This window comes from Rhincodon typus, chromosome 3 (genome assembly GCF_021869965.1).
Source record: "Rhincodon typus isolate 14 chromosome 3, sRhiTyp1.1, whole genome shotgun sequence".
NCBI lineage: Eukaryota > Metazoa > Chordata > Chondrichthyes > Orectolobiformes > Rhincodontidae > Rhincodon > Rhincodon typus.
Genome location: NC_063334.1, coordinates 25,920,058 through 25,943,395, shown reverse-complemented (window position 1 = coordinate 25,943,395; position 23,338 = coordinate 25,920,058). Strand labels below are relative to the sequence as shown.

The following is a 23,338-nucleotide window of genomic DNA, read 5'->3' as shown; positions in this document are numbered from 1 at the left end:
AGCCCATGAACAGACCTACATAGACGACATGTAACTGAGTCTGGGGTTTACCCGAATGTGGGGGAGCTGCTGGCAGTAATTTCTGTCCTTGTTGGCACTCTGAAAACTGCCCACCAATGCGGCTACGTCTGCAGCTATTCCTGGCCACCAGACATAACTTCTCGCTAACATCTTGATTTTTGAAACCCCTGAATGACCTTGGTGGAGTTCAATATCTGGTGGCGACCATTGCTCGGGACAATCACTCTTGCTCCCATTAAGAATATGCCATCCTCCACTGTGATCTGGTCTCTCCGGGTCCAAAAAGGTTTCAACTCTGGTTGTGGCGGCCCTTTGGTTTCCCCCATCACCACCAGCTGTTTCAGTTTTGCCAGGACCGGATCTTTCTGCGTCCAAAGGTCAGCTGTGACTGAAAGTGTGTCCAGACATTTTATTTCCGTTGCGGATTCATCCAGTGGCGACCCCACCAGTGGTGTATCTGCTAGTGGGAGGAGGCTTATGCATGAGCATTTGCTACTTGACCTCCCAGACAGTGTTCCAACTTGTGATTGTACGTACTTAGATTAGTGTCCACTGTTGGAATTTGGCCTGAAGCTATGGGTGGCACTGCCTTTTCCTCTTTAAATATACACAGCAGGGGTTTATGGTCCATTTTCATTACAAATTTATGTCCATAAAGGTACTAGTGGAACTTCCTGACTCCAAACATGACCATCAAGCCTTTCTTCTCTATCTGGGAACATTTATACTCTGCATTAGCCAAAGTCCTGGATACATACACTATTGAGCATTCGCTCCATTGGGCTACCTATGAACTAATACTAGCCTGGAGCCATGCAGGAAGGCATCACATGTCTATTCCAGATCTTGTGTGCCAATACCTTAGACGATGTTAGCTGTTTCTTCACTTCCCTGAAAGCTATGGCATGGCTACGCAACCATTTCTAATGGTGACCCTTTTTTTCAGAGTTGATGCAAAGGTGCCAGGATGGAGGCTAATTTATGTACAAACTTTCTGAAATAATTCACCAGCCCAAGGAAAGACCTAAGCTCCAGAACAGACACGGTCAAGATATTGCTGTGTGTGGAAACAGCCCGATTTTTACAATTAACGACAGTTTCAAGGTTATGATTACTGAAACCAGATTTCCAATTTCCAATTTATTAATTAAATTTAAATACCACCAGAGCCTTGGCAGGATTTGAACGTGTATCTCCACAGCCCCTGGATTATTGGTGCAATGACATTACTTGCTACACCAACATCTCCCTCTTAGTTCTGTTACTCGCTTTGGTATCATGATTAATCAGTCTATACTTAACGAAGACTGGAATTTCAATGATACTCTATGCTAAGCACAGTACTTGCAGCTTTATAGAAAGATAGGGTGACAGTCAATGAAGAATGCAGGAGGGCAAGCCAAGAGCAGCACCAGGTATATCTGAAAATGAGATGTCCACCTTGTTAAACTACAAAAGAGGACTACTTGCACAAAAGGTGCATGCGGTAAACAGAACGAAGTGATCCCACAACCTACAGGTCAGACCTAAGCCCTGCAGTCCTTTCACATCGAGTCATGAATGGTGGTGAACAATTAAACAACTAATGGGAAGAGGAGGCTCTACAAATAGCCCCAGCCTCAATAACGAGGAGCCCAGCATACCCATGCAAATGACAAGATGCGGCACTGATATCCACCTTCAGCCAGAAATGCTGAGTGGATGCTCCATCTCAACCTCCTCCTGAGATCCCCAGTATTCCAGATGCCAGTCTTCAGCCAATTCAATGTACTCCAAATGATATCAAGAAACAACCGAAGGCATTAAATAGTGCAAAGGCCGTGGACCCAGACAACGTTCTGAGAATAGTACTGAAGACCTGTGCTCCACAATGAGCTGTGTCCCTGTCCATGCTCCAGTGTGGCTACAATACTGGCATCAAACCCATAATATGGAAAAATGCCCAGGTTTGGCCTGACCACAAAACGCAGATCAACTCCAACTTTTCTAATTACTGCTGCATTTGCCTACTCTCAATCATTAAAGTGATAGAAGGTGTCATCAAAATGCTATCAAGCGGCACTTGCTTTGCAATAAACTGCTCAGTGACACACAGTTTTGGTTCTGTCAGAGTCACTCAGCTCCTGACATCATTACATCCTCGGTTCAAATACGGACAAAGGAGCTGAACTCCAAAGGCGAGAGTGATTACTCTTGGCAGCAAAGCGCATTTGAAGCCCTAGCAAAACTGAAGTCAATGGGAATCAATGGAAAACTCTTCATACCCAGCACAAAGGAAGATAATTGTGGTGTTGGACACCTGGGCAGGAGGGCCAAAATATGTTAAGGTGCTTCAGCAATGACCTTCACTCCATCCTAAGGTCAGAAGTGAGGATGTTCACTGTTGGCATAATTCACTGATTGCTCAATGTTCAGCACCATTCACAATTTCTGTTGGATTTAGGGGATTCATGATCAGAGGTACCTAAATATGGGCAGTCGACCACTTAGAAGGAATTTTCAGATAGTTTATTAAGTTTGTAAGAAGTTGATTAGACACATGAAGTATTCAACCTTGACAATTAAGGATGGTTCACTAAGACCAGAGGACAAACAGGCTGTTGGTGCAGAAGGTGTTGGTCATATTAATTTTGTAAAGGCCAATGATCATTGGACAACTCCTCATGATGTCAAGATGACTGTTGTTCCCTTGCCCACCTCCATGTGAATTTTAGTTTCCATTCCTACTAAGACCAAAATGTCCTATATTCTTGAACACTGCATTGATGGTAGTGTAGTGTGGCACCCATTAAATATTTTGTTTACAAAAAAACCAAACAGCTGTGGATGCTGGAGACCTAAAATAAAACAGATTTCTGGAGAAACTCAGCAGGTCCAGTTCCGAAGAAGGGTCGCTGGACCCAAAATGTTGACGCTGCTTTCTCTCCACAGATGCTGCCAGACTTGCTGAGTTTCTGTATCTGTTTCAAAATAATTCCATTTTAAAGGGGACTTTAATTTCCAACACTCCTCAAAACACTGAGGCAATCCACATTCATACGGAGCAAAACCTGGATAATATCCAAATTTGGGCTGGTACTTGGCAAGTACCATTTGTGCCACACAAGTGCAGGCAACGACCACCTCCAACAAGAGAGAATTCATCCATAGCCCCTTTTAGAGGCATTGCCATTGCTCAATCCTCAGCTGTCAACATCCTGGGGGTTACCGTTGACTACAAACTGAACTCGGTCAGCTAGATAAATACTGTAGCTACAAGAGCAGGTCAGATGCCAAGGGTCTGTGCTGAATAACTCACCTGTTCTCTTTCCAAATTCTGCCAAACATCAAAAAGATACAAGTCAAAACTGTGCTGGAGTAGTCTCCATTTGTCTGGATGAGGGCAGGTCAAACTACTCTCAAGAAGCTCCACACCATCCAGACAAAGCTGCCCACTCTTGGCACCCCATCCACTACCTTCAACACTCATCCCCTTTACCAGGGATGCACAGTGACAGCAGTGGGTAGCATCGACAAAATGCATTGCAACAAGTTACCTTTGTCCACTCATGAACACTTTCCAAACCTTGTGATCTCTACCACCTAGAAGGACAAGAACAACAGAAGCATGGGAACACCACCCCACTCAGAGGGTGGCACTGCCTGTAAGATTGGTAGAAGCAGAAACCCTCATCACATCAAAGAAGTTTTTAGATGTGCACCTGCAATGGCAAAATATACAAGGCTATGGGTCAATTGCTGGATTAGAAAAGTAGGTGGTTGTTTTTGACAAGGGCTGACTTGATGGGTGAAGAGATTTTTTTCTGTGCTGTAGACGTCTACGACCACCTCCTGTAAGTTTCCTTCCAAATCACTCACCATCACAATTTGGAGCGATGTAACCATTCCTTCAGTGTTGCCGGATCAAGATCCTGTAACTCTCTTCCTAACAGCACTCTTGATGGTTTGTGGTCAATGGTAATCCCAAAAATTGCAGCGGTTCAAGAAGGTAGCTCACCACCACCTCCTCCAGGGCAATTAGGGATGGGCAATAAATGCTGACCCAGCCAGCAGAGTCCACCTCCTTTGAACGAATAAAGTCAAAATACTCTCATAAAGGCAGGTCAAGTAGACAAAGCTAGTGCAACAGCTAATTCTTCATTGATGGCTGTAACATCAGTACATGGATGTGGACTTATAACTGTGGTTGTTACAGACCACACTGAGATTTTCCTGTTCAGACAGTAAGGACAATAAGCTGCCTGGAAAGGACCTTGATCAAATTACTTTTCCAGGCTGTGAAATCTTTAGATTGGAAGGGCAAACATGAGCTTTCCCTGAAGGGGGAAGCAATGAGAGATTACATTTTGCCTTAAATAACCTCCCAGCTGCATTCACATTTGGCAAAAAATAACTACTTTTGTAGTTTACTGTCAATGACTTCAGACAAAAAAAGATTTTTTGCTTAAGGATTGCCTTATATTTTGATTTTGAATTCACATTTTTAAAAACACACCGTTGGGGAAAAGTTTGGCTATCACTTCACACTTAGGAACTACCAGCAGTCACTGAGGAAACAGGTTAATGCTCAATTTGTTTGGAGTTGAGTTTAGTTCACAGAAAGCAAGACTGTTATTGATGTTTAGCTCAATGAGCTTGCTATATTTAGATGTTGTGGTATGGAAGATTCAAACTTGGTTACTCAGAAATGTTTCAATTTTTGATTGCTTAAAACAAGTCAGTTCCATGTTATGTACATATTTTTCCAGAGCATTTTTAAAAAAAATTATGTACCCCATCTCTAAGGATACTAGAAGAAGGATTTGCATTTCTACAGCAGCTTTTGCAGCTTCGGAATGACATAAACTGCTTTACAGCCGATGAACTAATTTTTAAGTCTACTTATTGCTATAATACAGCCGCAAATTTGCACATAGCAAACTCCTACAAACAGCAATGCAAATATCAATGAAAAGATCATCTATTTTTCCAAGCGAGGAATAAATATTGACAGGAGACTAGGGAGTGCCCATCTATACTTTTGCCAAATAGTTTCTGTGAGATCTTTTGACACCCGAGCAAGCTGGCACATCTACAGCTTAACAACCAACAGTTGGCACTGGCAGCATGGTAGCTTGATGGTTAGCACTGCTGCCTCACAGCGCCAGGCACCCAGGTTTGATTCTACCCTCGGGTGGCTGTCTGTGTGCAGTTTGCACATTCTTGTGTCTTTGTGGCTTTCCTCCGGGTGCTCTGCTTTCCTCCTATAGTCCAAAGATGTGCAGGTTAGGTGGATTGGCCATGCTAAATTGTCCCGTGGTGTCCAGGGATGTGCAGGCTAGGTGGATCAGCCATGGGAAATGCCGGATTACAGGGACAGAAGTGGGCCTTGGTGGGATGCACTTCAGAGGGTTGGTGCAGACTCAATGAGCCAAATGGCCTGCCTTCACACTGTAGGGTGTCTATGATTCTATAACTATAAAACAACTGAGGCAGAAAGGGTGCTTCCCCTGGCTGTGGGAAATGGTGGGATCTAGAACCAGACCGTACAACCTCAGAACAAGCACTGAGTGGAGGAAGGATTTCTTCAGTACAAGGGTGCTGATTCTTTGCTACTCCCTACCTTAGCGGGATGTGGAGGCTCAGTCATAAGTTATATTAAATAGTCTAATAGATACTTAGACAGCAAGGATATCAAGGTTTATGGGGACAGTGCAGGAAAATTGCACAGACATAGATGAGCAGCCAAGATCGAGTTGCATGGTGGAGCAGGTTTGAGGGGCTGAATGGCCTCCTTCTGCTCCTATTTCCTTTGTGCCTATGAGCTGAGGATGACACTGAGTGAGATGCTTGCTGCTCTGAAAGCACTACTTCTCTTGCGACAACAATTGCGGAGCACCTCAAATTTCTATGACAAATGTCATAAAGTAGAACAAGAAGAACCAAAACAAATTAAGTGTTTTAGAATAAAAAGGCATGGGGAAACAAAAGTCTGATCTCAATTCCAGGCTCTAACAATCACTTATTCTCTGGATTGATAGAAGTTGCTTGCTGATCAGAATTTGTGAATGATATAGCACAGGAGGAAGCCATTTAGCCCAGCCTGCCTGTGCCCTTTCTCCACTGAAACATTAGAGTCAGAGAATCCCTATTATACAGCAAGAGGCCATTCAGCCCCTCAAGTCTGCACCGACCCTCTGAACAGTATCCCATCCAGATCCATCCTCCTAATTTATCCCTGCAACCCTGCATTCCCCCACAGCTAATCCACCCAGCCTGCATATCCCTGGACACTATGAGCAATTTAGCATGGCTAATCCACCTAATCTGCACATCTGTGGAAACCAGAGCACTTGGAGGAATCCCACACAGACACAGGGAAATATTGCAAACTCCACACAGACAGTCGCCCGGGGGTGGAATCGAACCTGGGTCCCTGCTGCTGCGAGACAGCGCTGCTAACCACTAACCTACCATACCACTCGTTGTCCCCAGGATTCCACCTTTGCCATCAATCTGGCCAATGTTGCACTCACTTTGCTGGCAGTGTTTGCCCATGAATCCAATACGACAGGTGCACTGCCCTGAGATGTGGTCACAGTCAGCTCCGTTCTGACACTGGCACAGTTCACCACAATCCCTCCCGTAATAACCTAACGGGCATCCTGCAGTCACAAAAAGAAAAGAGAATGGCTTCAAATTTAGCCACCGAGGAGTAGAATCTGCTTTCAAAGTATTTGCAAATGTTGCATTGCTCTTGATCTCCCAGACTCACTATGCCACAAAGAATCCAAAACGAAAATAATCAGCACTCAACTTGTTGTTAATGGTGCACACTCAACTTAAAATACATTGGAGAAGCCATGAATTAAGCTTAGGTTAGAAGTGGGCGAGAAAGAGAGAGACAGAGAGAAAGAGAGAGAGAGAGAGGCAAACAGACATAGATATAGACAGAGAGAGGGAGTCAGTAAGAGAGCCAGACTGTGACAGGGAGAGACAGTCAGAAAAAGAGTGAGAGATGGACAGAGACAGGTAGTCAGAAAGAGAGAGAGATATAGATAGATAGATAGATAGATATGGACAGGGACAGAGACAGACAGAGACAGTTAGAAAGAGAGAGAGAGAAAGAGAGACAGATAGACAGAGACAGACAGTCAGACAGAGACTTGTGATCATACAATGTTGCTGCTGGAAGAGATCAGACGGGTCCTTACTCTGTGTGCAATACAGTCCAGTCCAGCCTGGTGTACACTTGCATTCCCCATCATAGGCACTACAGTGGGCTCCATTGTGGCAGTTGCAGGTGTGGATACAGTTTGGACCCCAGTATCCAGGTGGACAGGCTAAAAAAACAAATAGATAAAATTATCAGCTTATGCCTTGACCACGAATTGCATCTCAATTTCCCCTGAAACGTCTTTGAAAAGCCCAGGAAATAGGAGGAGTTGGTGGTTGGTCAGGGGACTCTGAAACCCGCTCCACCATTCAGGAAGATCATAGCTCAACTTCTGCCTCAACGTACACTTTGCTGCTCAATCTCCACATTTCTTAGTTACCTCAACGTCCAAAAATATCAATTAATCTCAGTCTTGAATACTCTCAATGACTGAGCATCAACAGCTCTCTGGGGTAGAGACTTTCAAAAGTTTCACAGCTCTTTGAGTGAAGAACATCTTCCTCATCTCAGTCCAAAAAGCCTGAACCGTAATTCTTTGACAGTGCCCCCATCTTCTAGGCTCTAAGGGAAACAACCTCTGTGTTTGCCAGTCAAGCCTCAAAGACCTTTACGCATCTCAATAAGGTCACCTCTCATTCTTTTACATTGCAGAGAACATTGGTCCATTATACTCAGTCCCTTTACATACTTGAGAGATTTAAAAGATGTAACATTTTCCTAGCACTTTGATTAATTACAATAGAATGGACTGCCTGAAAGGATGGTGGAAGTAGATTCAAGACTAACTTTCAAAGGGGATTTGGGTAAATACTTCAGAAGTTTCCCTGAATATCTTATTAACATAATATATCACCAGAAAATAAATGCGCTATTCACAGTCATGCAATACTGAATGAGGCCATTCAATCCATCATTCTTGTGCCAACTCCCTCAAACAGCTATTCAATTACCCCATTGCCCCTTGCTCTTTCTTCACAACCCTGCAAATATTTTTCCTTCCTGTACTTATCCAAGACCCTTTTGAAAGTGATTCGCTCTTTTAGCCAACGTGTTCCTGTATTAAGAGATTCCGCTTATCTCCCCTCCAGTGCTTAGGTCCTCTAGTTACTAGCCCTCCTGCCAGGGGAAATGGTCTGTCTTTGTCCACAAAACACCTCAGAAATATTGGACCTGGCTGTTAAATCTACTTTCACCCTTCCCTACACAGGAAGAACAACGCCAACCTCTCCACGGAACTGAGCTGGTATCCCTGGTAAATGTCCTCTGCATGCTCTCCATTGCCATGAAATCGTTCCTAAAGTCTCGTGCTCAGAATTAACTGCAATATTGCAATTGAGACCTAATCAATGTTTTATAATACATTTGTTTTAATCAAGTGATGTAACAATTGAAACAGAAAGGATTTACAGAGCAAATGATTTTATTTCAATAGAAGGTGATAAATCAATACAGATGTTACACTTGAGGTTTATAAGATTGTTATGCTGTGAGACTATGGGCTAAATCTTATGCTTCTTGACTAAGTCCGAGCTACGACAGGTTTTTTGGAGGATTTCTCGCCACGAGGTCAAGTGACTTTTCTCACCTTATCTTATCAAACACACCTCATTAACGACCTATCTGCCCCTGTAGTGTCTCTCACGTCTGATTTCAACTCCGTTTTGCTTCACATCACTCCTGGACCAACTCTCCACTCACTGGATATCCCAGAATTCATCGGCATGCCTTGTGCCATCTTTAAAAGCCCATTGTGCATCTGGACAAGTACCAAGTCCTGCGTGGTTCCTGACATTTGCCCTGGACATAGTACACAGAGAGAAAGCTGCACTCCTTTTTGTGGGCAAGGGCCTGGAGACCCCGCTGTATGAGATGGTACACGGTCGGGACTTCTTCTTCCACAGGACCAGTGGTGGAGGCTATGACACCAGACCATTCCAGCTTGGTCTGAGGTTGCCATCCAGTTAAAACTGTTTCTATCTTCTGGAGGAATGCCCATCAATGTAAGAAGTTGTCCTTCCCCACTTCACCGACGTAAGTACCTTTCCAATGCCTCTCACTCACTCTCTCTCTCTCTCTACTGCACCCATCTCTCACCAAAGCCCATTCTCTACCACTCTCACCATTGTGTGCAACATCTTCCTCACTCAGAGATAGCAAGAACTGCAAATGATGGAGTCAGAGTCAACACCATGTAGAGCTGGAGGAACACAGCAGGTCAGGCAGCATCAGAGGTGCAGAAAAGTCGATGTTTCGAGTCGGGACCCTTCATCATGTTCTTATGAAGGGTCCTGACCCAAAATGTTGACTTTCCTGCTCCTCTGACGCTGCCTGACCTGATGTGTTCCTCTAGCTCCACATTGTGGTGACATGGTCCTCACTCACTCTTGACACATGCCAACCCCTGATGCCACTAACCCTGCCTGCCCTCTACACTGCCCACTCAGTCAGTTGAGCCACCTCCGACCTACACCACCATCCTTCATCTTGAATTGTAATGCACAGGAGGAGGCCATTCAGCCCGTCGTACCTGTACCGGCTTGTTAAATGAGCACCATTACCTGGTGCCAATCTCCTGCTTTTACCCCCAAACTCTTATACACTGTTTGTAGCCAAATAGTTCTGTAATTATCATCTGTAATACACACTCTCTCCTCCCCCCCCATTTCTTATTCCACAAAGAATACAGCCAAAATTGGGGCAGAAAGAGTGCAGACAGATGGCATCCTGTCTGACATTTGTCTCCTCGCCTCTTATAAGGTTAGGACCCTGACTCTGACTGCCCTGAGCAGGCCCTGGACTGCTTTTGGGGGCTGACTTTGACATATTGTGCTGGGATCCCCTGTGTGAAAGCTAGACTGAGGACTGGACAATCATTCTTCCTCGAATTTCCGTCTGCATTAAACGGCACAGCAATACGGCAATAACGTGAATCTGGTGTCTCCAGCTAAGGGGGCAAAGTGCAATAAGGCAATGCAAGGTGGGGATTCAGTCAACATCCAGATAGGCTCAAAATGAGTGAACACAGAGAGACTGTGAAGAATCCTGGAATGCAGCCTTGTCCAGTCCATTGGTCGGATTCATGTCCCTGAGCACATTATGTCCTTGTTGCAATATGGCAAAATAATTGCTCATTCAGCATCAAAATGCAGAAACATCCAGCAACTCGGTCAGAGATGGTGCATGTAGAGGTTGACACATATCGGATGCCAATGTCCGTGGATGTGGTTGGTGTCCATGGATTTTGTCCCATGTTGCTGGTGCCTGGGTTCCCCCGTGCAGTTTGTTCAGAACAAGTGGTGAACGGAACCTGCCAGAGGATTGTTCTGGTCTCCTTATTGAGTGGTTTTTGATGCCTAGCTTGTTTTGTGAGTTTGATAAGATATTGTGCTGTCAACAAGACATTTAACAAGAATAATCACCATCAATTGGCAAGACGTGCAGGTGCCGGCGTTGGACTGGGGTGGACAAAGTCAGAAATTACACAACACCAGGTTATAGTCCTACAGGTTTATTTAAAATCACAAGCTTTCAGAGCACTGCTCCTTCACCTGATAAAGGAGCAACGCTCCGAAAACTTGTGATTTCAAATAAACCTATTGGACTATAACCTGGTGCCGTATCGATTGGAAACACACTGCTGCCGAAGAAGAATCTTGTCACATCGCTTGAGTAAAGCATAAAAAGTGGCATGAGTTGTTCCAGACATTGAGCTGGGCCTTGCCATGTTTGTTGCCAATTCTGCCACCCATCTTGCCACAGCCCACATTGCTCAGATCCTATAGGATCCTATGTCTTTAATTTTGACTAAAATGAAGGCAGTCATGTAGTCTGTTCTGATCATGCTGACAACAGCTCTGAATGATATGACTACTAAGATTAAAAGGAGACTTGGGCTGTTTTGCCAGGAGGAAGGTGTAAGGTTCACACTTGGAGCCAATGGCAGCAGCGTCTGTAATTACTGTGGTTTGACTACAAATCGCCAAAGCCCTAAAAATTGTTGAGAATGCTGGGTTGTAAACATTTGTGCTTTAAACTGTGTATTTGCTTCCAAGATAAAACTGAGACGGTCTCAGAGATCTCAAACGTTGCCAATCAGAATTTCTGCTTGAGTGCAAGACCCGTGTGAATTCACATCGCCCTGGAGGTGGGGTTTGAGAGTGGCTGAGTTTTGAGAATATTCCAAAAACTCACAAGGTACAGGCAGTCTGCCAGGATCTGAGAGAAAACAGACCGAGGTTGAAAGTCTTTACAGTTCGCCATCCAGGAATGTAGGTGGGAGTTTGGTTGGACCAAAAAGATCAAATACATAATAATTTGAAATAAGGGTGGAAGATTCAACTAGAATCTTGCACTCGAAGGGCTATTACTAGGAAAATCTTGAAAGCCAATTTTGGGGTTCAAAGTTACCAGGGTTGGGAAAGGAAAGAAAGTAAATCCTTATGAGCCAAGAATCACTTTGGGTTTCTTTGGGAAAATTGAATGACTATTTCGGGGACAGTGTAAAATATATTTGTCAAGCCTTTTTTTTAATAAAAAAATAAAGTTCAGTCCCGTACTTTGAAGTTTAAGTTGTCTACAAAAGTAGTTTTTAGTCAATTGTGCTTCTGGACTGCTTGTTATGATAAAAAAAAGTCTTCCATGGAAAATCCTATCATACCATCTTTTCACGTTCACCAGTAAGTTCATATTTCTGTTCTTTTGAAGTTGATTCTTGGGGATCTTAACACAGGAGAACTGACACTTCCTTTTAATCCGATTTGAACAATAACTCTTTAAGAACTACACAGAAAATGTTTAAGAAATAAATGTTGATATTTACATTGAGAACAGTCGCTTCCAATCCATCCTGGGTAGCACTGGCAGGACCCATCAATGGGATTACACGTCCCATTGTTTGTACAAGTACAGAAACCAGCACAGCTTTTCCCAAAATGACCGCTGGGACACACTGAAAAACAGCAATGTAAAACTTTAGACTCAGGGCTGTAGGTGAAAGAAAAACAAGCTAAACACAAATTTGTAAGAGGCAACATGGTTTTGATTAAACTGAGCTTGCTTATTTAACATTTGAAAACTAATGCCAATATGTTCAGATGTGTCAACACTGATGTTAAAGCCAGATTTGCATATCAGAGAAGATACAGTCCTGTCCCAATCCTTTTGTCTTTATAGATTTCTGGCTAACCGAGTTGCAGTAGCTGCCTTTCATTGAATCTGATTACCTAAATTTAGCAGGGTCAGTAAGTTATATACAATTACTTGACATTCAAAGATGCAGGCACTGATTTTGTTCAATATTTTCAAGTTGCCCTTAGTAACAGCACAAGTCCCAGCTGGAATGAAGATGACCGAGTAATTCCACCATACCCTCAGCCCCTAACACTTTCAAGGAGCATCTGGGATTGACTTAATGCACGTAAATTTGTATTGTGTAACTATCCTGTTATTCTGAACTTTTTATTTATTTATTTTTCTGATTTATTCCTATGATCTGTAATGCTGGACTTGTTTCCTTTGTTCTTCTTTCTTTTTCCTAAGATTTTGTGCTTAAGAATCTACACCTAGGTACCTTTGTACCTAAGATGGTGCTGTAATGTGACGACTTGTAAACTTTTCACTGTACGCATTTGAGTATATGTAACATTAAAGCTAATTCAATTCAATTCAATTATCCTCTACTGACTGCATTTTTCAGGAGAAAAAATCGAACCCTTAGCTGTACATTTTGCTGCAGTTTGCAGAGTGAGTTCTGTTTGCTTTAGCTTGTAGGGATTCTGTTTGAATAGATTCTGCAGACTGCTAACGAAATAGACTTTAACAAAATTTTTGCCCCTGAGTTGGGTGCACAGCGTTGGGAAATTTTATATCCAACTAGCAAACCCAAAATCAGCTGAAACTTCCCCAAGTGACCGGATTTTAATTTTAGGGGTGCTGCTGCAGACGAGTGAATTGACTCAAAAACGATGTGGAGGCAGCCACATGGGATGCCAAGCAGCAAGGCAGGCTGTTCGAAAAGTCCACATTGTTGCTCTGGGACTCTTTTTTTCCCAACTACAATAAAAGCAGTGAAACAAAACAGTCCTGTAATCCTCATCCCTTAAACCCTCAAAACCCCACACACTCCCCATGCCCCATGTATACCGACTCATGCCATCACATGACTACACATGGCCCCCACATATAAACCTACATCCCACTTACCAACCAAAAGCCTTTTATAGCCCCAGTGCTAAATTGCCGGCAACTCATCACCCCCTCCTCATTCTTACAGCCCTTTTCATCCCCACTGCCAACTAGCCCCACCGCCCTTTTCCCTTACACCCTCCCTGTTGATTCATCCAGTATCACATCAGGAGCCATGGTAAATAAAATCCTTCATATCTACTAGGGACTTCACTATATTAGAAAGACACTCATTGATAAAATAAATGGCACAGCAACTCAGTGGTTAGCACTGCTGACTCACAGCTCCAGGGACCCACATTCAATTCTGCCTTCGAGCGACTGTCTGTGTGGTGTTTGCACATTCTCCCCGTGTCTGCATGGGTTTCCATCGGGTGCTCTGGTTTCCTCCCAGAGTACAAAGATGTGCGGGTTAGGTTGATTGGCCATGCCAAATTGCCTTTAGTATCCAGGAATGTGCAGGCTAGGCAGATTACCCACGGGGAATACAGGGCTACAGGGAATGGTGCTGGGTCTGAATGGGATGCTCCTCGAAGGTTCAGGGTGGACTCAATGGGCCAAAGGGCCTGTTTCCACATTGTAGGGATTCTATGAAAAAGCTCATTCAATATATTTCAATCCTTTTTAGTACCTAATTGTGTTTAGAAGCAAACATTTGTACTCAGAGCACCACAACAAAGACAATTAATCTCTATCTCTTGGATCTATGCTGCTCGATTGTGGAAGCAGTCAAGCAGCAGTAATCATATGATAACCTTAAAGTTTATGTCACCAACCATCTGCTAAAATTGTAAAAACCAATCTTTCTCAACTGGAAGAGATTTAAATGACTTGTTAATTCCACAGACTTTACGCGCTTTTGACAGAAAACCATGTCCACTCTTGACAATCCTAAAGCGGTAGCTAGACTTTTCCATGAGGATATGTGACCTCTCCAAAAGAACTCCAGTGGATTTGTACCTTTTCCTTAAATTTCTAAAGTACATTTTAGGAAATCCCGGCAATGAAAATAGCTTCTTATTGAAGCCACCTGTACAGCACTGTATTAGTTAAATGCAGATGTGTGAAATAATTCTCTAACCTGTTCCCCATGCCCCCATTCTCCTGATGGGTACTGGGTTCAGGGACAGGACCCTTAGATTCTGGAATCCCACACCATCTTGGGCTAACACATGGAGCATTTCTAGCCAGTGAAAAGTCAAGCCTTTATTTAACGAAGAAAAGACTGTTTACTCTGTGCCTACTAGTTCTGACCTGCCTCATTGTCTGACGTTATGGTATCAATACTATTAAGCTGCATGTTAACATACGGAGTTAGAAAATGGGATTAGGCTGGAAAGCTCCTTTTCAGCCAGCAGAGATAATGTTGGGCTGTAAACTGTTGTAATGTTACTAATAGAGCTCATTCTTTTTATCTCAAGACAAGCAGAGACCCCCAAAGCTTTAAGCATAGCTTAAAATGAGAAAGCTACCTTCATTGCAGAGAGCTCCTGTGAAACCAGGTAAGCAGTCACACTGCCCTGTGACATGTTGGCATGGCCCATTACTGTGCACACAATGAGGACACGCCTGACTGCAACGATGTCCGTAGAACCCAGGTGAACAGACTGCAATGGAAATATTCTTGGTCATAATCAATCAATAGAATGGTGTTCACAACTGCAACATGTTAAAGTTGAGCTAACAAGAAGCCAATGCCAAAGTTACCCATCTTTACAACAACTTCTCCATGAAGATGCACCTTAAAACCCCTCTCTTCTACTAACCTTATGCTCACTTGCCCTGATATCTCCTTCCATGGCTTAGTGTTAAATTCGGTTTGTCAACACTCCTACAAAACTTCTTGGGATGTTTGACTGTGTGAAAGGTGCAATATAAAAGCAAGCTGTTGTTGTACCAACATCCCTGCCAGTGGTAAGAGTTCGCAATAACCTATCCTATCAAGACCTTCATGAATACTTAATCATCTTGTTGCAGTTTATCATTTGAGGACATGATCACTGCGTTGAGTAAACCTGCTTTAATATTTTTGTTTCAATTCACTTATGGGACATGGGAATCACCAGCTGGCTGTCATTTATTGCCTATCCCTAGTTGCCCTTGAGAAGGTGGTAGTGAGCTGCCTTCCTGAACCACTGGAATCCACATGCTGCAGGCAGACCCACAATGCCCTTAGGGAGGGAATTCCAGGATTTTGACCCAGTGACAGTGAAAGAAGAGCGATATACTTCCAAGTCAGGATGGTGAGTAGCTTGGAAGGGAACTTGCAGGTGGTGATGTTCCCATATGTCTGTTGCCCTTGTCCTTCTAGATGGAAGTGGTTGTGGGTTTGGAAAGTTCTGTCTCAGGATGTTTGGTGAATTTCTGCAGTCCATCTTGTAGGTAGTACACACTGCTGTTACTGAGCGTCGGTGGTGGAGGGAGTGAATTTTGTAGATGTAGTGCCAATCAAGTGGGCTGCTTTGTCCTGGATGGTGACAAACTTCTTGAGTGTTGTTGGGGCTGCACTCATCCAGGCAAGTGGGGAGTATTCCATCACACTCCTGACTTATGCCAGTGGTGGACATGCTTTGGGAATTCAGAAGTGAGTTACTCGCCACAGTTCCTAGCCTCTGATCTGCTCTTGTAGCCACTGTGTTTATATGGCAAATTCAGTTGAATTTCTTGTTAAAGATATTGATTAGTGGGGGATTCAGTGATGGTAACACCATTGAATGCCAAGGGGTTGGTGGTTAGATTGTCTCATATCAGAGATATTCATTGTCTGGCACCAGTATGGTGCCACTGGTCAGCCAAGCCTGGATACTGCCCAGATCTTGTTGCATTTGAATATGGACTGCTTCAGTATCTAAGGAGTCATGAATGGGGCCAAACATTGTGCCATCATCGGGAACATGTCCACTTCTGACCTTATGATGGAAGGAAGGTCATTGATGAAGCAGCTGATGTTAGTTCAGCCTAGGACACTACCCTGAGGAACTCCTGCAGAGATGTCCTGGAGCTGAGATGACTGACCTCCAATAACCACAACCATATTCCTATGTGCCAGGTATGACCCCAACCAGCACAGAATTTTCTCCCTGATACCCATTGACTCTGGTTTTGCTAGGGCTCCTTGATTCCACTCTCAGTCAAATGTGGCCTTGATGTCAAAGGCTATCACTCTAACCTCACCTCTGAAGTTTTGCTCTTTTGTCCATGTTTGAACCAATGCTGTAATGAAGTCCGGTGCTGAGTGGTCCTGGCGGCACCCAATCTGAGCATCACTGAGCAAGTGCTGCTTGATCGCACTGTTGATGACACCTTCCATCATTTTACTGGTGATCGAGAGTAGACTGGTTTCAGGGTGAGTTATTGAGTCACAGGGATGTTTGGGTCAGCTGGAGAAGATTGCTGGCCCAAGCGATAAATATTTGTTTTAGAAGTTGCTGCTTTTCTGGCAGCAATTTATTGATTGCTTTTGGGAAACCAGCCTTTAAACCTCCAGCCACATTCTGTTTTAAGCCACAATGCATGGCCACTGCCCTTTACACACGACACTGCATAGTAGCAAGTAGTGGAAAGCATATCGCCAGACAGCAAGAAAATGTGGATAAAAGAAAGCTGGAGATGAAGCAGGACGGTAAGAGTATAGCTCTAGCCAAAGTGCCAGGAGAGGTGTAGTGGCCAAATGGCCTCCAGCTGTATTATGATTCTTTGGCCTATTATGAACAGGGTTGGCTTGCATTGTCAGGGGTTGGGCAGAGTTTTGGAATAACAACACTATGTGTGACTATTGATGGGTTCTGGGCCCAGATCTCAGACTTACTGACTGATTTCACTGCCTGATATTGGGGGTGCTTGATAAGGTTATGGAGGGCCAAATGAAGCATTTCTGCACTGCAAAGGCACTTACATGTTGCACAAAGCCATGCAAGCTTCCTAAATTCTGGGAAACACAGCCCCAAACTACAGAATCTTTTCTTTATTTGTTAACGGGAAGAGGACGTTGCTGGCTAGGCAGCATTTATTGTCCATCCCTAATTGCCCAGAGGGCAGTTCAGAGTCAACCACATTGCTGTGGTCTGGAGTCACATGTAGGCCAGACCAGGTAAGGATGGCAGTTTCCTTCCCTAATGGGCATTAGTGAACCAGATGGGTTTTTCCCGACAATCGACAATGGATTCACGGTCATCATTAGATTCTTAATTTCAGATATTTATTGAATTCAAATTCCACCATCTGCTGTGGCAGGATTTGAACCCGGGTCCCCAGAACATTATCTGGGATCCCTGGATTAACAGTCTAGCGATAATACCACTAGGCCATTGCCTCCCCATGTGTATACCAGGTAAAATCATGGGATACCAGCCTTAACACTACACTGCCCTGTACCGCACCCCCGCACCAACTTCTCTTATCTCACCTCACTTAAAGCTAAAAGTCAGCAGGTTGGAGATGAGGTGGTGAGATTTTTGGAATGTTAACATCCCACTTGAGCTAACGGTCCCATGTCTGGATGTTAAGACACAGCCCAACAATTCTAAGTACAGGTATCACAATACTGAAATATAGGAATGCAATCTGGCCCAAAGATCCATGCATTTCTTACTGCGTTGACAGGTCGTGCCTCTATATCCAGGTGCACACTCGCAAGCTCCATCATCGGGTGAACAGGAAGCGCCATTCTTGCAATTACACGGCAGTGTGCAGTTTGGTCCCCAGCGTCCTTCCGCACACACACTATCACAGTGTATGCCTAAATACAGAGGGAAAAGAAATGTTCATCAATTAGAGCAGCTTATACCAACCTTACAGGCTTTTGCTTAGTCAGTAGAAAAGCATCAATGTCACTCATACTTCACCAAAACTACTGGCATTTGGATAGCACCTTTAACTGGCTAAAAATGCCTTGAGACACTTCTCAGTAGCATTATCAGGCAAAATGTGACTCAAAATCAAATAAGGCAATATCAGGGCAGCTTTTATGAAGCATACAAAGGAGTTTAGGAAGGAAATTCCAGAGTTTTGAATCAATGCAGCTGACAACATGGAGTCTAAAGGTACAGTTATTAAAATCCCAGGACTTCTCTTCTCAACACAACATTGGCTCCCATGTCTCTCTAATATAAAGAGGGAAGATCATTGGAAATGTTTTAGAAAATAAAACATATTTTTCTGCTGGGAACTAGAACAAAATCCTTTATCTTGAACCACACCAGTTGAGGTCCACATTAGCTATGTGACTGCCTGTACATCTGACCTCACTGGGTGCCAACAGTTTGATGTACAGGCTTAATTTTGGTGGAGCGTCTTAATTTGAATGTGTTTTCAGTGCTGTTCCCCATCTGCCCTACATCATTGACGGCACTACCTTCATCTACCTTCACCCTCAGCTCTGGAATTCCCTGTCTGCCTCTCTCTTCCTTTTTAAGATACTATTTAAAACCTACCTCTTTGACCTAGTTTTTAGTCACCTGTCCTAATAGCTTCTTACCTTTGTCATGGGATGCAAGACATGCATGTGTTGCCCGTACCAAATTCTCCTTGAACTGAATGGCTTATGAAAGCCACTTCAGACAGCAGTCAAGAGCCAACCACTTTGTTATGTCTGGGATCATATTTAGGCCAGACCACATAGAAGGGGAGGTGATGGCCTAGTGGTATGGACAGCTGGACTGTTAGTCCAGAGACCCAGACAACGTTCTGGGGACTCGGGTTCGAATCCAACCATGGCAGATGGTGGAATTTGAATTCAACAAATATCTGGAATTAAGAATCTAATGATGACCATTGTCAATTGTCAGGAAAAACCCAACTGGTTTACTAATGTCCCTTAGGGAAGGAAACTACCATCCTTACCTGGTCTGGACTACATGTGACTCCAGACCACAGCAATGTGGTTGACTCTGAACTGCCCTCTGGGCAATTAGGGATGGACAATAAATGCTGCCTAGCCAGCGACACTCTCATCCCATGAATGAATAAAGGAAAATAAAATGGCAATTTCCTCTGCTAAAGGACATTTATAAACCAGATGGGTTTTACAACTATCAATGAAAACTTCATGATCAACATCGCTGAGTCTAGCTTTTAAGTGCAGATTAATTAACGGAATTTAAATTTCACCAGCTGCTGTGGCAGGATTTGAACCCATCAGCCTGGGCCTCCATTAACGAGTCATTCTGCTACCATCTTCCCTTATGTGACCTAGTGTGTAAATTTTGTTTGATAACCATTCCTATGAGACGCCTTGGGATGTTTTGTTATACTCAATGGGGCTTTATAGATGCAAGTTGTTGTAGGAAGATGGTTTTTGCTCCTCACAGAATAGTTGCAAATGTCAGGAATCAGTGTGACTAGCTCTCTATTCTTTCCTTTTAGTCTCCTGGTTGAGTTGCAGCAGAAGTTCCCAAGGAAATACACCCCTATCTTTCAACGTTGGCCTAACACTATTAACGATGAGCTGCCAGACCAAGTGGTAGAGGCGAGTACAATTACAACATATAAAAGACATTTGGACAAGTACATGGATGGGAAATGTTTAATGGATTATGTACCAAACACAGGCAAATGGGACTAGTTCAGTTTAGGAAACCTGGTTGGCAAGGACAAATTGGGCCGTTTCTGTGTTGCATGGCTCTATGATTCTATAATCTGCTCAAGTTTCTGAATTAAGTTGGGAGTTTGACTAAACTTCTTTATTCACAGCATTCCTGGCCCACTAAGGCAAGAATGCATCACTGTCAACCACAGATTAACAGTGTCCAAATAAGGAACTTGGAAATAACAGGCAAAAGGAAAACATCTTGTCATGTTAGTGATGGGAACTGAAGGAACAGGAGGTCATTCAACTCTTCAGCCTGTTCTGCCAATCAACCAGATCCCGGCGAGACTGCTCTGCTAAACAGGCTTTCCGAATTTCGGGGGTTGGGGTGCTGTCGGTGTTTGGTGATAAACTGAACATTTTCAAACAAGTTGTCCATGGGTAGGCGATGACACAATTAGCAAACATTACAGTCAGGAAAGGGAGTGAGGAGAACAGGGTACCTATCTTGGGAGTTTACTAGATTCAATTTAAAGGTGCAGTAATGAAAGATAAAAATTTATTTCATTATCGCCTGTGATAAATTATCTGAGACCACACAAGCAGATGTGCCACATAACTCCATGGCATATTAATGAAACAGAAAATTTTAATGCAACAGAAACAATCTTGCCTTTTATTTTTACAGCACCAACCAGTGAATATCTCTTTCAAAATGGAATGCCAGTAAACATCCATCGCAGAGTTTAGTCCTTATTGTATCTACTTGCCTTACAATTGGGCCTGTCTTGTTAGTGAATGAATCACTTGGCCACAGCTGATGAGAAAACTGAGTGGATCCCACAGAAAGCACGCTGCATTATGTAACAGCGTAAATAAAGCAAATTAGTGAAGCATAACATTTTTTAAACTGAACTGTTTTTTTTAAAGAAAAATCAAACGGTTCTCCTTCATTACGGGAGCAGCTTTCATTTTTTAAAAAATGAATATATAATATTTTCCCTTCAGTGGCAGAAAGATGATCATTTAGTAGAATCTTTGTATGTGTTGTGATGATGACAAGTAGTACGATGATGGAATGGAATGTCAATGAAAAGGACAAAGGACTCTTTGAGAGCCATCCAAGTTGCTAGGCAATTGCACAGCGGACACGATAAACTTCAGCTAGGCAGCGCTCTTAAAAAAAAAATGCACCTTCATTTTATGCTCGATGCATTACACGTGGGGCTCTTAAGTTTAATTCAGCATTCATATAAAATAGAATCAAAGGTCCAATTGTGCAATTGCAAACAACTCCATTTTCAATAGTTTGAAACCAATCTGTTAACTAAAATTTTACGGTGGGGTACAACCCAGAAATACTGACAAAAATTGAAATATGTTCCAGATCATTTCTGAAAGATTGAATTGGCTGGTGCTCTTTTCCCTTCGGAAAGAGACAGCTGAGCCAATAGAGGTCTTCACAATTATGAAGTTGTTTTTTATACACGATAGAGATCAGGAAGATGTTCTACACTCGGGTGAAACCAGAATGAGGGGCCATAGATTTAAGATAGTCACCAACAAATCCAATGGAGAATTCAGGAAAGAAAAAACCTTTAGTCAAGAGGATGGTGAGAACGTGAAACTTGTTCTCACAGGAGTGATTGGGGTGAACAGTATTTAAAGGGAAGCTGGACAAACACGTGAGGGATAAAGAAATGGGAAGTTATTCTGATAGGTGAGATGATGATACTATGGGAGTGGGGGTGGGGTTGGCCTGTGTGCAGTATAAATACCAGCATGAAGCAGTTGGGTCGAATGGCCTGTGTCTGTGCTATTAATAAGACACAGTTGTCAAGTACCTAAACCATTTTGTACTACATAGAAACTGTTGTTTATTTTTAAACGTATCATTACAGATTTGCACTTTCACTGTCACTTAGCATTCACTGAGAACGTTTAATCCAATAAATTCAACATCTGGCAATTCTTTCTTAAGGCAAAGTGATTTACTTTATACCATAAAATGAATGTATTTTCTTCATGAAAGATTTGGATTGCAGCCCACACCTAAGACAAACAGCCATTGAGAATAACAATATCATGTGCCAAGTGGACATTTATAGCATTAAACAATAAAAAAAATTCATGTTGCTTTGTGCTGGAAAAGTGATTTAATTAAAGGGAGTTAAATTAAATTCTACTTAATTTAGTTGGAAATAACTACAAACTAGGTCAACTTATTCTGTTGTAGGCAAGAAGAATAAATGGACAAATTATTCACAATTAGGCTGAATGTCCATCAATGAACAGAGAGGGAAGAGGTTGGGCAGGTGCAGCCTGCAGGTCCTGACCATTATCCCCTGCTACTATATTGTAGTTGGACAATTCTTGCATGCCTCTATAAGGCCATAGCCAATGATGATTGGGGAAGATGTAGGTTTGGGGTGGCCCTCCATTTTCCTTCACTCACCACTGCTTTCTGGGGCTGCCAATGTGGTAGTGAAGGGTTCCGAAAGCTCCCCTAAAGAGGGAGAAGGCAGAGTCCATAGATGTCTACGTGCTGGAGTCCCCAGTCATGTTTGAGGTCTTCAGTATGCCTGGTCCAGCTTTGCCCCATTATAATGTATCTTGTCACTTCCTGTAGTGTTGAAGCACTGCTCCTTTTCTGTGACTGCTGGGATTTTTTGAATCCTCTCCATGTGCAGACTTCCTCTGGTAAGGAACATTCACTACCCAATGCACAGCTTCTGGTTCAAGGCAAAGTGACTTAAGGATGGCTGCTATCTGGAGCGATGATGGAGAAAGTAAGTCCTGAATTTCCACTAGAATTTTGCCCTGAACGAAGGCCAAAGAAAGGGCTCTATTGCAACTTCCCTGATCTTTGTAAACTGAGCCACAGACCTGAATAGAAGCAAAGGTTTAGGTGCCCCACATATTCACCAGTCAGTGGGCTAGTAGACCTTCTCTTTTTAGGGTCACAATTGGCCTATTCCCTGAATTCCTGATCCAAAGTCCATTTTTGGCTTTTGCAACAGATGTTGCAACTGGAATATACCAAAAAAAAATCACATCAATCAGGTTCAATTGAGTTGCATTTGTTCCACACTTGTCCCTCTGCATTGCATTGACACAAAACCATGTGCACTGAAGGCAACTCATATCTGCTTGAATTTATCCAGCTATTTTATTGCAGGCCAAGCTTGGCATAGGGTTGAAAGTTCCTCTACCTATTCAATTCTTCCCATGAGGGTGAAAGGAGTAGAAAGATATGTTGATACCATGAGATAAAGGAAGATCCTGTGGAGAATCAACAATGGCATTGAATTTGTGGACTGAAAGACTGGAAAAATGTCCAAAAGTGCTTCACAGGAACATTATCAGGTATAATTGACACCAAAGCACATTAGCATATATTGGTGAAGTAACCTATAGCTTGGTCAGAGAGGTTGGTTTTGAGGAGCATCTTA

At 43.1% G+C, this 23,338-nt stretch overlaps 1 protein-coding gene across 1 annotated transcript in view; it reads right to left on the bottom strand.

Annotated features, from left to right (window-relative positions):
* megf10 (multiple EGF-like-domains 10) overlaps nt 1–23,338 on the bottom strand; it is a 158,411-nt gene that overhangs the window by 19,229 nt on the left and 115,844 nt on the right. The window contains exons 14-18 of the mRNA XM_048594444.1: nt 17,952–18,098; nt 14,833–14,967; nt 11,997–12,125; nt 7,215–7,343; nt 6,537–6,665 (exon numbers count right to left, since the gene is read on the bottom strand). Coding sequence (XP_048450401.1) covers nt 6,537–6,665; nt 7,215–7,343; nt 11,997–12,125; nt 14,833–14,967; nt 17,952–18,098 — 669 coding nt within the window. The remainder of the gene's footprint in view (nt 1–6,536; nt 6,666–7,214; nt 7,344–11,996; nt 12,126–14,832; nt 14,968–17,951; nt 18,099–23,338) is intronic.